Here is a 15,825-nt window from a genome sequence, read left to right as displayed (position 1 = left end):
GTGGAAGGATTTCCGTTTCCTGTTTTCCTTCACGCCACCATGCCAGGGCTCACCTGGAGGTGTGGCCTGGTGATGGGGCGGTGGCCTGTAGTCATGGAAACAGCAGAACTGACACACTTCCATGTGCGACCAGTGGTCCAGCCGGAGGAAGAGGCAATGCCAAGTCTATCCCCGTCCCTTCATTATAATAATAATAATAATAATACTAATAATAATAATAATTATTATTATTATTATTTGTATTAGTATTATTATTAATATTATTATTAATTGCATGTGGATCTCATGTGGGCCTTTTCCCTCAGTGGGAGAGTGTCTGTGGGGATTTGGCAGAAGTGCAGAGGAGTCTCTGATTGGTCTTTGAGTTCATTGCTGTTGTCGTTGTGTGTTTAGGTCCTCTAAACCAGCTTTCCTGCCAGTTTGGATTGTTTTGTCATGTTGTGCTCCTCTGAGCTGATGTATCGCCTGTGAGAGAGGCTGTGGAGTTGGCTCTGCTCCTTTCTGCCTGATACGGCCTTTTTATTGGACAGAGAGGCCGGCCTTCAGACCGCTGCTCTCATGGGCCGCATTGTCTCATTGGCAGACAGGAAATGTATTCACCGGGGAGCAAAGGTCAGGGGTCACCAATCAGTGTCTAATAAAGCATGCAGATTATTTAAAAACGCTGCCACAGCCAAATCCAGCCTGGCAGCACGCCAGGGCCCGTGCTGGGACGGGGTCAGGACCGGGGTTCCACACTCCCCTGAGGCGCAGCCAGGGGGCGCTGTTTCGCTGCCTTTGCAGTGCCCGTTTCCCCCAGCATGCTGCAGAGGGAGAGAAACAGCCTGTGTGTGTGTGTGTGGGTGTGTGTGTGGGTGTGTGTGTGTGTGTGTGTGTGTGTGTGTGTGTGTGTGTGTGTGTGTGTGTGTGCTCGCGTGCTTAAAGTAGAATGTTGGGGAGCAGGTGTGTAAAGTAGAATGTTGGGGAGCAGGTGTGTAAAGTAGAATGTTGGGGAGCAGCTCTACCTGTATGGAGCCTGTGGGGACACCTGTGTTCTGTGGCTGGGCTGCTGTCCTCAGCCACCCCCCCCTCCCCCGGGAGTCCGGCTGCCCCCGGGGAGTCTTCCTCCCGCTGCTTTGTGCTGTGCTCCTCTTCCTCCCGCTGCTGTGATTGAACGCTGGCGCGCTGTGTTTCGGGGTCGCCCTGTCTCTGATATCAGAAGAGAAGCGCTCTCTGAAAAGGTCTCTCTTTCAGCTCCTTATTCAGGCTGAAGGGCTGGACTCCCCGCATTCAGGCTCAGCCCTGCAGTAAAGTCACTTTGGTGTAAACGCTCTGCCAGAGGAAATATTACACACCTTACTGCACCTCAGCAGGCCTGAAGGGGCTGTTCTGCTTCCTATTCAACTCAAATTGATGTTAATATCCATTATATTGCTTGTACAAAAACAAGTACACGCTTGTTTGTGTATTTGAAACTATAGAAGTGTCGTTCTGTGTGTGCGCGCACGTGTGTGTGTGTGTATGTGGGTGTGTGTGGGTGTGTGTGCGTGCGTGCATGTGTCTGTGGGTATGTGGGTGTGTGTGCGTTTGTGTGTTCGTGTGTGTGTGTGTGTGTATATCTGTGTGTGTGTGTGTGTGTGTGTGTGTGTGTGTGCGTGTGTGTATGTATATGTGCGTGTGTGTGCGTGCGTATGTGTGTGTATGTATATCTGTGTGTGTGTGTGTGTGTGCGTGTGTGTGTGTATGTATATGTGTGTGTGTGTGTGTGTGTGTGCGTGTGTGTGTGTATGTATATCTGTATGTGTGTGTGTGTGTGCGTGTGTATGTATATCTGTATCTGTGTGTATGTGTGTGTGTGTGTGAACAGTATGTGTTTTTGATGAGTGACAGGACCTGTGGGCTGCAGGGTCAGGGCTGTGTCACTCAAACAGGCTCTATGCGGTGGGGACTGGTGGAGTGAGGGATGGGGTCACTGGGTGAAGCTTTGTGCAGTGCCGCCACATTCCTCTGCTCAGGAACCGCCCGCTCTGCACTGGTGCTGATAGCATATTTGTGGGCAGTGCCCTGCACCCAGTGTGCCTCCTCAGGGAAAGCCGTTCCTGGACATCAGGTCTGACTCGGCTTCTAGTGATGGGAGGGGTGCGCTGGGGCAAACAGACACAGTTCTGCCCCTCAGATAAGAGCCGTTCCTGGGGACATCTCTGCTCCGGCTGTCTCAGTGCTGCTCGGTATGGGCTGGGTGTGTCTCAGTGCTGCTCGGTACGGGCTGGGTGTGTCTCAGTGCTGCTCGGTGTGCCTCAGTGCTGCTCGGTATGGGCTGGGTGTGTCTCAGTGCTGCTCGGTATGGGCTGGGTGTGTCTCAGTGCTGCTCGGTGTGGGCTGGGTGTGTCTCAGTGCTGCTCGGTATGGGCTGGGTGTGTCTCAGTGCTGCTCGGTGGCTCGTGTGCTGACGTGGCTGGTGTGTGTCTCAGTGCTGCTCGGTATGGGCTGGGTGTGTCTCGTTCCAGTGCTGCTCGGTAGGGTGGGTTGCTAGGGTGTGTCTCAGTGCTGCTCGTGGCGGGTGCTGGGTGTGTCTCAGTGCTGCTCGGTACTGGGTGGCTGTGTGTCTCAGTGCTGCTCGGTATGGGCTGGGTGTTCATCTGCGTGCTGCTGCGGTATGGGCTGGGTGTGTGTCTCAGTGCTGCTCGGTACGGGCTGGGTGTGCCTCAGTGCTGCTCGGTGTGTCTCAGTGCTGCTCGGTACGGGCTGGGTGTGTCTCAGTGCTGCTCGGTGTGTCTCAGTGCTGCTCGGTATGGGCTGGGTGTGCCTCAGTGCTGCTCGGTATGGGCTGGGTGTGTCTCAGTGCTGCTCGGTATGGGCTGGGTGTGTCTCAGTGCTGCTCGGTACGGGCTGGGTGTGTCTCAGTGCTGCTCGGTGTGTCTCAGTGCTGCTCGGTATGACCTGGACCTGCTGCAGTGTCTGCTGATCTATTCTCTCTGCACACCTTTAATTAAGAATCTCATTATCTGCTTTACGAAATGCAGGGAATTAGTCAGGTGTGACCACACAGCAAACGGGGTGGGGCAAAACTACTGCCCCAGAAAGACATTATTTAATCATTCCTTTCAGTTACATTGATCTTATGACAGGAAGCAGGTTAGGTTATCTGGAAAGACTTAATTGCCTCTTGTACGGTATGAGCATAATGAAATTAAGATGATGTTTGTGTAGGCCTACTCAATCGTGCACTCAACAGTAATTTGGAGGGTGATAATGTCATGTTTTTGTCTGCTTGGGGGCCATGTGCAAAAAATCAATTCTATTACTATGTTTATTTCACATAATTTCTCTGTTTCCTTATGAAATAACTTTATGTGCTTATTAAATGACTAGTTATGGTATTGATGTTAACATAAATATGTATTATGAGCCATAGAATATTTCCAATTTCTACCTATTTGTGCTATATTGTACCAGTAGCAAAAAAACACGGCTAATCCATTGAATAGCATTAGTTGCCAGTGAATATTTATTCTTCTAATATGTTAATTTGAGCATCATTATAGGAGGACTCTGCATGTCCTGCGACAGTGAAACTGTAATTAGGATGCTGTCCTTGGTTCTGCCGCTTGTGTTCAGAAAGGTTATCCTGTTCTCTCATAATTTATTTAGTCTAACGGGGACATTGCTGGCTGCATTAACACATGTTACATTTGTATTACAGAAATTTTTAAGCATCCTGAGATTTATTAGCATGCTTGGGCTTACTGCATAGTGTGTGACAATGCCAGTCACACTATGCAGTAAACACAAATATTCTTTAAAAATTCCTGTAAGATTACAGTTGGCTGCGTGCAGTTCCATGTTTATTCCTGCGCAGTAGAATGGGGCGTTCTGCTCTGGGACGGCGTGATTTAGGGGTGCTGGCGTGATTTAGGGGTGCTGGCGGCTTCGTGCGGGAGCCTCTCTGGGCTGGGGGAAGGCCGTAAGCTCCACAGAATGCTGGGAGTGTGAAATGGCCGGGCTCCTGTGCTGATGGGATGGAGATGCCAGCGTACACGGGAATCCTTCTGGAGCGATCGGGAGTGAGTGTGACCGTGTAGGGGTCAGGGAAGCGGACTCCTGGCTGTAGCCTTTAGATCCCAGTGTCAGGACCTGCTGTTCTTCCCCAGAGGAAAGTGATTCAACCTGGACTGCTTTGGTTAAATATCCATCTGTAGGTGGAATTGTATGTGAAAAGAATATAAACTATGCAAGTTACTCTGGATCAGAGTAAAGAGCGAAATGCGAATGTAAAATGAGGAGGATTTCATCAACAACATTTATTACCAATGTCCATCCTAACCACAGCCCTTATGGATTCTTATTACTCTTCTCCTTCTGCTTCTCCTTCTCCTTCTCCTTCTCCTGCTTCTCCTTCTCCTTCTCCTTCTCCTTCTCCTGCTTCTCCTTCTCCTGCTCCTCCTTCTCCTTCTCCTTCTCCTGCTCCTGCTTCTCCTTCTCCTTCTCCTGCTTCTCCTTCTCTGTCTCCTGCTTCTCCTTCCCCTGCTTCTCCTTCTCCTTCTCCTGCTTCTCCTTCTGCTTCTCCTTCTCCTGCTTCTCCTTCTCCTTCTCCCCCTTCTGCTTCCCCTTCTCCTGCTTCTCCTCCTTTTCCTCCTTCTTCTCCTGCTTCTCCTCCCCCTTCTCCTGCTTCTCCTTCTCCTTCTCCTGCTTTTCCTTCTCCTTCTCCTGCTTCTCCTTCTCCTTCTCCTCCTTCTTCTCCTGCTTCTCCTCCCCCTTCTCTTGCTTCTCCTTCTCCTTCTCCTCCTTGTGCATCCCCTTCTCCTCTCCCTTCCTTGCTCCAAACCTGGAGAAATGGACATCTTGCTTTGGCTTGCTTCGTTTTGACCAATCCCTGGAGCAATTAGTTTGTGTAATTATTGAATTAGCTGCAGTTTTTTTCTGTGATTAAAGCCTCTGCATATCTAGGAGTGTGGGAACCCAAACGTTTCCCAAGCTTGGAGGACATTTTAGTATCCGTTGCTAATCTTGTTTCTTTTTATACTCCACACAAATATGGAACATTGAGAGGCTGGTAGATGATTAACTTGGTTTGGTAATTAAGAGGATTTGAAGGGGAATGACCCACAATGCCGTGCTCCAGGGATGGGTGCTGAGTATCACCCTCCAGCGTTCAGTGTAAGAGTTCCCCCATGACTGAAGAGATGGCAGTCCACCGGACTCAGTGGGGGGGGGGGGGTCTCCAATGGTCAGGTCACGCCTGAGGAATCCACCTCACCTGAATGCACCTGTCAGAACAGAGGCCATGTTAGACGAGGCCTTTTTTGGGTTTTCTGAGAGAGCACTTTGGCACTGCAGGTTAGAGAGGCCAGTGTGATGAAGGACCCTGGTCTGTCTCTCCATCTTTTACTCCCCCGACACTAAATAAACACCCCCCCCCCCCGAGACGGCTCACTGCCCGAATCAATGCAGTCCACTTAATTCATCCTCCCCCCTCCCACCCTGATGAGTTTAACTCTGTTTGACAAATTATTACCGAGGAGGGGGGGGTATCTGAATTGGGGGAAGAGCTCAGTCAGAGGAGGGGGAAGAGCTCTAGTCAGAGGGGGAGGAGGAGGAGCTCAGTCAGGGGGAGCTCAGTCGAGGGGGGGGGGGAGCTCAGTCAGGGGGGGGAGCTCAGCAGAGGGGGGAGCTCAGTCAGAGGAGGGGGGGAGCTCAGTCAGAGGAGGGGGGGAGCTCAGTCAGAGGAGGGGGGCTCAGTCAGAGGAGGGGGGGGAGCTCAGTCCGAGGAGGGGGGGGGGGCTCAGTCAGAGGAGGGGGGGGGTGCTCAGGTGCACGGTGCTGATTCTGGCCCAGTGGGAGGAAGGGAGAGTTTACGCTCCCTGGCAGACTGGACCAGACCACTGCCGGACCTCGCAGACGTAAACCTCTGATACCCTTTTATATGTGCGTATGTTCATATGGCCATGCTGGGGTTTGATATAGCATTTGCAGTAACACACATACAGTGGGACGCCTGAATATTCAAACCCTGTTGCAGATGCACAATTACTCAGCAGTAACAAAGACTGGTGCAGCGAGTGGGGTTACCTTGACATTTAAAGATAATAACTCTCTAGCGCTTGGTTCTTAGGTTCTGTAGCTCTTAGCCCAACATTTTAGCATGTTCTGTGTTAGCCTGTTCAATTGTAGTAACTACATAAAAAAACTGTCATCCCTAAAAACATTCCAAATGCATTCCAAATGCTCACACAAGGTATTCAGAGTGCCCACATAGGGCATTCCAAGTGCTCACACAGGCATTCCAAGTGCACACACAGGGCATTTACAGGGCATTCAGAGTGCCCACGCAGGACTGAAAACACAGAAGAACAGAGTTCTCCTGGTGTCTCTTGTGCAGAGACACACATTGCTGGAGTTTAGAAGCTTCAGTTTTCTGGCATTAGGAATTACTCTAACTCTAATGAATACAGACCTTGGAATGATATTCTACAGTTACCACGGTTACTTGAATTGAGCCAAACTGCCTTGTACTCCAAAGCCTGCTGTCTTGCCTGCATTAACTTCCTAATCCAATGATTCATTCTGCTTGGGATATAGCTGCACATCTCAGTACCTGTTCCAATCAGGCCTGCTATTATATCCTCCTTAAGACTAAATAACTTTTCCTAATCTGCCCTGCCAGGGTAATCTTCTTAGTCCACATTACTGCCCCTAATATGTTGTCTTGTGCTCCCCTGATTGAGGCAGAGCTTTGTTGTGGTCTGATGGCAGTTTTGATCCCTGGGCTAATCCCTTCTCTGCACACGAACGGCACCAGCACCGTCTGCTTGAAGAGTGACACCAAGGAAGCGGAGTTTCTTTGGGTCCAGAGCCTTGTCAGGGTCAAAGGTCACAGTGCTGTCATTACAGGAGCAGGACCTCATTCTCTTCTTATCAGTCCCCCCCTCGCAGCAAAGAGTTAAATGGTCCATTTATCCCAGTGTTCCAGCTACTGTGCCCCCCCCCATACACACCCACGCACGCACACACACACACACACACACACACACACACACCCACGCATACACACACACACCCACGCATACATGCACACACACACACACATGGACCCATGCACACATGCAGCACATGCACACACACACACACACGCACCCACACACATGCACCCATGCACACATGCACACACACACACATGCACACACACGCACCCATGCACAGACAGACACACACGTAGCCATGCACACACACACTCACACACGCACCCATGCACACCCACACACACGCACACACATGCACACACACGCACATGGACCCATGCACACACAAACACACACGCACCCATGCACACCCACACACACCCACACACATGCACACACACGCACATGGACCCATGCACACACAAACACACACACACCCATGCACACACACACACACGCACCCATGCACACACACACACACGCACCCATGCACACACAGACACACACGTACCCATGCACACACACACACTCACACACGCACCCATGCACACACACACCCACACACGCGTTGTAAAGTGGTGTCAATTTATTTATATATTTGGGATGAAATTAGTTTGGAAGAGGGCAGGTCAAGAGCACTGACATCTATCAAACAGCCAATTGAGGAGTTGTAATGAAACCTGTTTTTCAGGTTGTAAAAAACATCGCCTGGGATTTGGCGCAGGCAGTCTGGAGCAGAGGTCATCGCCGTGACGATGGCAGGGGTCAGGGATTGGTGCGGAGTACAGATTTATGCGAGAAAGGAGCGTGGAGCTGCTCCCATTTAGCGCCTGTGATTGACAGCTCCTCACACACACACACACACACACGTCCAGCATTCCCACACTCACACACCCTGCTCTGGCCTGCATTATACACACACACACACACACACACGCCGCTAGCATTCACAAGCTCACACACACACACACACACACACACACACTGTTCTGGCCTGCCTCACGCACACACACACCACCAGCATTCACACTCACAGACACAACTCCTCACACACACTCCTCACACACAGATCCCTGAATCTCTCGTTCAGACCCAACTCCTCACACACAGATCCCTGAATCTCCCATTCACACACAACTCCTCACACACATATCCCTGAATCTCCCATTCAGACACAACTCCTCACACACAAATCCCTGAATCTCCCATTCAGACACAACTCCTCACACACAGATCCCTGAATCTCTCCTCAGACACAACTCCTCACACACAGATCCCTGATGACTCAGCTCCCAGCTGTCTGTCTGATCCAGCAGATTCTCTCCACCACCTGTGTCTGTGTTCTTCCAGTAATTGGCTCTTAATCGTCCCATAATTCCACAGGCCTTCCGTCCCTCTGTTCAGTCACTCTGCTCCTTTACACAGATTTCCTGGAAACACTCACTGTATTCTCAGTGTTTCTGTTTTGCTGTTTTTTTTTTTTGTTTTTTAAAAGATCACACAGTCTTCCACTTTTTATGCTGTTTTCCTGTTTAGTTGTCATTTTTTATCATTGTTTCAGTGTGGTTTTGGGTGATGAAATGTATATATATTTTTTTACTTATCTTTGGTTATTGCCATAGTTTAGTAGCATTTTTAGTGGGCGTGTCTGTGTGTTTAGTTCTCTGGATGTTCTTGCTGGTCTGAGCTGAACTCTGTCTCTTCACCTCTAGACTGCAGGGCTCCTTCTATGAGGTCACTCTGGTGGAGTTTGAGGTGGACAACTTCATCAACCTGCAGCCCACCCAGGCAGTGCACTGGCAGATCCAGTACCCAGAATCCACTGGGGAACCAGCAGAGGTGATCTCCTACGTCTATATCAGTCAGAGAGATCTGCAGGGCATCGTACCTCTGGCACAGGTAAGACACCTGTTACCCTGGAGACCTCATGCTGAATGCACCTGAGACAGTGTGACTGTGTGTGTAATACAACAGGCGATGGTGTGTGTGTAATTCAGCAGGTGATGGTGTGTGTGTGTGTAATTCAGCAGGTGATGGTGTGTGTGTGTATAATTCAACAGGCAATGGTGTGTGTGTGTGTGTAATTCAGCAGGTGATGGTGTGTGTGTGTGTAATTCAGCAGGTGATGGTGTGTGTGTTACTCAGCAGGTGATGGTGTGTGTGTATAATTGTAACACAAACAGGAGCACACACCAGTACTGCTGTTATATAGTTATTAATACAGAGCCACCCAGCCTAATTGTGTCTGTGATAAAGGGGATTACTGCTTATAAGCGACAGGCTGTGCGATGCAGGCCAGCTGGCTCGTATTTCCACATGACAAATGGAAATGAAACTCAGGATAAATGGGATTTGTTGAGGCGCTGGTTTCCTGGGTAAAGCCGGGCTAGCATGGTGCTCGTGTGGAGAGAAGAGCACTTATCACAAGCTCTGCGGTGGGCCCACCTGGGGGGGGGGCGTCGAGAGGGAACAAAATGACACTGTTCTCCTGCAAAGGTTCCCAAATCTGTTCAATTTTCAAATTGCTATAATCTGTTTAATTATTGTGAGTCATGGGCTGTGTTTGCTATCAGCTGCATGAGAGTGCACATGATGAAGGGAATGAGAAATTATCAAATACATAGAACACATCAACCACTGTCAGGAGGAGTAAATGTCACTTCGGGTTGATTTAGAGCACAGAGAGAAAATTAAGAAGTATTTAGGTATTTGTGCTTGAGTTTGGGCATTGCGCCTCTTTTTAAAACCCCAGTTTCTTGGAAGCAGGGTTCTGGGATGTTCTCTGTACAGATCTGTGAACAGTAAGTGTGTGTCAGTGTGTGTCAGTGTGTGTCAGTGTGTGTCAGTGTGTGTCAGTGTGTCTGTGTGTGTCAGTGTGTGTCAGTGTGTGTCAGTAGGAATGCATGTATAGTACCTGAGCCAGATTCCAGTGGCTGGGAGAGAGAAGCTGAGAGAGTAAGGTCCTGATTGGCTGAGAGAGTAAGGTACTGATTGGCTATGAAGGCATGGTTCTGATTGGCTTAGAGACTAAGGTTCTGATTGGCTGAGAGAGTAAGCTTCTCAGTGGGGAATTCTGATATTCCAACTCTCATTCCCAGTCTTTTCTTGTCTTTAAGGGAAAATGGACTTTCTCTAGGTTTGATTGGTTTCCCATTAAACTCTGCAGGAGGGCAGTGGGGCTGAGGGCTGGAGGAGCTTGTGTCAGACCAGGCCTTGTAAGGAAGGGGAAATGGTGTTTGGAGTCTCACTTTTTCAGCCACAGGCTTGTCACTTTCTGATGGCCCTGTCAGTGAAGCTCTTTGATCTAATGGGAGAGCAGGGGATGGGCAGAGAGGATTGTGGGAAAACGATATAGAGCTGCACTAGGTTGCATGTGCTGACTCCTGACTCATTAATGCTGGTCCCCTCGCTGTGTGTGCTGCTGATCCCACACTGCTGATCCTAACTCAGTAATGCTGGTCCCCTCGCTGTGTCTGCTGCTGATCCCACACTGCTGATCCTGACTCAGTAATGCTGGTCCCCTCGCTGTGTCTGCTGCTGATCCCACCTGTACTGACTCAGTATGCGCCTGCTTGTGCTGCGATCCTGACTCAGTAATGCTGGTCCCCTCGCTGTGTCTGCTGCTGATCCCAACTGCTGATCCTGACTCAGTAATGCTGGTCCCCTCGCTGTGTGTGCTGCCGATCCTGACTCAGTAATGCTGGTCCCCTCGCTGTGTCTGCTGCTGATCCCACACTGCTGATCCTGACTCAGTAATGCTGGTCCCCTCGCTGTGTGTGCTGCTGATCCTGACTCAGTAATGCTGGTCCCCTCGCTGTGTCTGCTGCTGATCCCACACTGCTGATCCTGACTCAGTAATGCTGGTCCCCTCGCTGTGTGTGCTGCTGATCCTGCTGGATAAGGTGCCCCTTTCCAGGGACTCGTATCCTTAGATGACCCATAATCCATCTGTGCTCGTGTGGAGGTTCGCTGCTGCACTCAGATATGCTGAGGGAGCACAGGGGACAGCAGGCAAACGACCGCAGTGAAGCATCATGGGGGATCGCCAGTGATGAGTCCTTTCCCTGGATTCCCGGGAATCACAACTGAATTCCCGTCACATTCCTGGTGTCAGGGTTCAGTCCGGGAAAGAAACCATTTTTTTATGTTAAAGGTTTTTTGGAAAGATTTTAGAAAATCCTTATATTTTTTGTCCTATTGTGTGTGGAAAATTCTCTTAAATTATTTTATTCTCAATGAAACTCATATAAATTAATATTGCACTTCAAGTCTATATGTAAGAATTGCCACCGTTTGACCCTGACTTGGATTAAGCGGTTAGAGAGAATGGATGGATATAAGAATCAATAAAATCTGTGCCTTGTTCTCTATGATAATATGTGATAAAAAATGTGATGTAATGTTGTGTAATGTCTCACAGTGAGACAGGGATGAGTCACAGTAGGACCGTCGCACAGAGAGACAGGGATGAGTCACAGCAGTACCGTCTCACAGAGAGACAGGGATGAGTCACAGCAGTACCGAAAGAATCAAGGGTGATTCACACAGTTACCAGCTCATAAATAATGACCAGTCTGATGTAGTTTCCACAGTTGACCTGACTATACAGTTGAGACAGGGAATAGATCATAAATCTGTGCCTTGTTCTCATGTAATGTGACAAAGATGAGTCAATGTCGTACAGTCTCACAGGAGACAGGGATGAGTCACAGTAGGACCGTCGCACAGAGAGACAGGGATGAGTCACAGCAGTACCGTCTCACAGAGAGACAGGGATGAGTCACAGCAGTACCGTCGCACAGAGAGACAGGGATGAGTCACAGCAGTACCGTCTCACAGAGAGACAGGGATGAGTCACAGCAGTACCATCTCAGTGAGACAGGGATGAGTCACAGCAGTACCGTCTCACAGAGAGACAGGGATGAGTCACAGCAGTACCGTCTCACAGAGAGACAGGGATGAGTCACAGCAGTACCGTCGCACAGAGAAACAGGGATGAGTCACAGCAGTACCGTCTCACAGAGAGACAGGGATGAGTCACAGCAGTACCGTCGCACAGAAAGACAGGGATGAGTCACAGCAGTACAGTCTCACAGAGAGACAGGGATGAGTCACAGCAGTACCGTCTCACAGAGAGACAGGGATGAGTCACAGCAGTACCGTCTCACAGAGAGACAGGGATGAGTCACAGCAGTACAGTCTCACAGAGAGACAGGGATGAGTCACAGCAGTACCGTCTCACAGAGAGACAGGGATGAGTCACAGCAGTACCGTCTCACAGAGTCTTTTCCCCCATGCTTTGGACTCCTATGTATAAATCATTAATTTTCTTTAAATAGCAGTATGGATGCAGTTCAAAGGCCACATTGCACATGCTGTGCTTACATTTGTAAGTTAGTGGTAATGACTGTATTTTATGATATTTTGAAAAGCCTTTACTTTTCCCTCAAACTTTGTTTTAGCCAGAGAAGCGCTGGTTTTATGGTCCTATGATTTGCCTGTTGTGACTCTGGTTGTGCTGTAGGAAGCTCTTTTGAAAAATAAGGATTATTATGTGTAATTTCCTCACACTGTAGAGGGCTCACATTTCTATAAATGGGAGGAAGTAAAAAGGCCTATTTTTTCCCGTTTGGGAACTTTGGCTTCAAAGGACTTGGTAATTTGTGGCTTTCTCCGTGTGTGCATTACTGGGCTGGGAGGCTGTTACGCGGAGGCGGCCGCCTCTCGTCTCCCTCCACAATGACGACTCCATCAGCCTCTCCACTTCTGCTTTGTTTTCCCCTGAAGATTGCTGTGTGTTTTTTTCCGCCTGCTGTTTCTCGTTCTAAGCAGCTCCTGTGGGTGCTGCGGTTGCTCAGGGAACCCGCCCGTAATTAATTCTTAATTGGAACACTTGTTTGTGCCTGTTGTTTGTTGTTTTCAGATTTTGATGAGTTGTGACTCACCCAGTGGGCAATGCGGGGCCCAGATGAGTGGAGCGCTGTACTGCAGCGTTTAGTGGAGCTCGTCCCGCCATGGTTTGGGGTGGATCGGTTGGGCCCGTCCCTGTGTGGTTTTGGGTGGATCGGTTGGGCCCGTCCCTGTGTGGTTTTGGGTGGATCGGTTGGGCCCGTCCCTGTGTGGTTTGGGGTGGATCGGTTGGGCTCATCCATTTGTGGTTTTGGGTGGATCGGTTGGGCTCGTCCCTGTGGGTTTTGGGTGGATCGGTTGGGCTTGTCCCTGTGTAGTTTTGGGTGGATCGGTTGGGCTCGTCCCTGTGGATTTTGGGTGGATCGGTTGGGCTTGTCCCTGTGTAGTTTTGGGTGGATCGGTTGGGCTCGTCCATTTGTGGTTTTGGGTGGATCGTTTGGGCCCCTCCCTGTGTGGTTCTGGGTGGATGCTGAGGCTGGACATTTGACATCGCTTGCACTTTTATGTTTCATTGAATTTAGACATGCAGTTAGACTTGCAGGTAGCAGTCTTCGACGACCTGGACTTCGTCAGCCATCCTACACTGTCAACTCCAGTGGGACATGAGTCTGTAATCTGTATGATCCAGCTCCAGCAAGGAAAGGAAGAAAACCATCTCTCGTATGTCATCAGTGTTTTGTGGTGTTGCTGTTTTTTGTTTTTTTGCAATCCAGTTTCACAAACTTAAAAAAGTGATGACAGGTAAACTAGTCTGTGGACCTGCCTTGAATTAATTAATTCTATTTCGTTAATAATTCATGGCGGAACCCTTTCTGAAAGAGAATCACTTTTATTAGTTCTGGAGAACTGCGACCTTGCTTTGGATTCACAGAGTACCTGTGTCTGAAACGGAAAAACAACAGCCACCCTCCTGAAATGATCCGCCTTTGTTTAGATCAATGAAACAGCTTCATCATATCCCTGCAAATGAGGCGTGTTCAGGGGGAAGAGGTGCCTAGCCTTCTAATCTCAGTTAAAGTGCAGCATGCAGAACCACAGGCATTTGTGCCTCTGTAGATGTTTCTCAGCACAGAAGTAGTTTAAACAACCCCCGACACTTTAATTTAAGAGAAAACCGTTGGCCTGTGTGTCCTCAGGGAAGTGGATTAGATATCAGAATGGGACTGTATGTGTCACCAGAACCTAAGAACCCATTTAATTGGCAGGTTAGGCAAATACAGGCCTAAATGCAACCTTTACGTAATTCTGTGAGGCGTATCTGGAGGACCTGATGCTCATCTGTATAGCAGTTTTGCACTCACCCCCGACTCACCCCTGACTTACCAATGACTCACCCCTGACTCACCCCCAACTCACCCACAACTCACCCCCGACTCACCCCTGACTCAGCCCCGACTCAGCCCTGGCTGTAGCCGGAGGGCCACGCAGCCACGTCCGTGTCCTACATTCCGCCACACTGAGCCAGAGAAGGAAGCAATTTGGGCAGAAATTAGGCGACTCACTTAAGCTGAATTGACAGAGGTGGAAGTGGAAGCCCGTGTGGAATTCCAGAGCCGTGGTCTAATAGGTCCAGGGGGCCACGCCGGCACGCTGCCTAATGCAATTACAGCCGGAAATTGAAAGAAGGATTCTCATGTGAATGTTCCGATGGCCCATTAGGTTTCATATCTGCGGAATGTCTTCATCCCCCCCTCATCCCCCCCGTCGGCTCTCCCCTCCTTTTATGCAGGAAAGAGTTTCTCCATTTATCATACATTAGATAGCGAGCTGCCTTGTTGTATTTAATAATGCTGTATGATGAATTGCTTGTGTCCCAGAGGTTTGATATTAATAGCAGGGCACATGCAGCTCTCCTAATCAAAGGCAGGAAACAGACGTGGCTGTTTTGCATATTTGTGCCAACTCCTAATGACGCTTCTGCACAGGTTCAGTAAATAAGATAAATCAAACAAGCTCTTAAGTGGATGAATGTGCTCTGTTGTTAGAAAAGGGGAAACTAATACTTTTGTTTTATTTAAATAAGGTTTTTAATGGTCAAATATTCTTTACGATATCTTGAGAGTTACAGTAGTTTTGATATGCAGGTCATATGCAGCTTAAATATGTTTATGACCTACGCAGAAATATTAATCATTTCAAGATAGTTTGAGATAATTACAGTACATTAACCTCTTATGAAGATGCAAAACAACTTAATGTTGCATTCATACATTGTTATTAACTGTGTATAAATGTGTTTTGTTGATTGAACTGGAAATTAGCCTACTGTATGTAATAATTATGGATGGCCTATTTCTGCTGAAAGGTTATTGAGTTTGGCCTGGGGAACACACCCCCTGACCTACTCGATGTGTTGGACTGGATTTTATAGACCCTGTCGCTTTTAATTCAGGTCTGAAAGGAGGTAAGCTGGACAGTAATTGACATAGCCATTAGCAAGTTTACAAATAGCTCATTTAGTCATTATATTAATCTATTGGTTGAGAGGGTGCGTATCTGCTTCCTGATTGGCTGAGTGAGTGTGACTGTGAGATGTGAGGGCAGGAAATGCTGTTGGGCTCAGCAGAGGCAGTTAGCATCCAGGATTTAAACATTTCTAAAAAAACATTTACAGTTTAACCAGCATTACTGGCGGTCACATGGAGCCACACAGAACAGCACTCTGATGACCGCGTGGCCAACTGTGCCCCCCCCACCCCCCACCCTCACCCCTGGGGGCTTCCAGCCACACTGTCGCTTTGATTTAAAATCCCTGTGACACCCCAGCTTCATTAGCTCTGTGCAGAACACCCCCCCCCCCCCGAGCACGGCTCTATTTGTGGGAGAATGAATGGTCTAATTACCAGGAGGCTAATGTATGAAGTGTAATTAACACTGTCATGCAGCTCGTTTTCATTCATTTCTGTACTATCAGTCTTAGAGGGACATTATCTGTCCTGTACTGCTGCTCTCTGAAACCTCCCAGTCCCTGTCTCAC

The 15,825-nt window shown here is 48.9% G+C and overlaps 1 protein-coding gene across 2 annotated transcripts in view; it reads left to right on the top strand.

Moving 5' to 3' along the window:
• si:dkey-215k6.1 (transmembrane protein 132C) overlaps positions 1-15,825 on the top strand; it is a 152,530-nt gene that overhangs the window by 104,943 nt on the left and 31,762 nt on the right. For both annotated transcript variants that reach the window (XM_064353256.1, XM_064353257.1), the window contains exon 4: positions 8,651-8,837. In XM_064353256.1, the coding sequence (XP_064209326.1) occupies positions 8,651-8,837 (187 nt within the window). The remainder of the gene's footprint in view (positions 1-8,650; positions 8,838-15,825) is intronic.

This window comes from Anguilla rostrata, chromosome 10 (genome assembly GCF_018555375.3).
Source record: "Anguilla rostrata isolate EN2019 chromosome 10, ASM1855537v3, whole genome shotgun sequence".
Lineage (NCBI taxonomy): Eukaryota > Metazoa > Chordata > Actinopteri > Anguilliformes > Anguillidae > Anguilla > Anguilla rostrata.
Note: the sequence above shows the minus strand (reverse complement) of the source record. Positions and strands in the feature narration are given on the sequence as shown.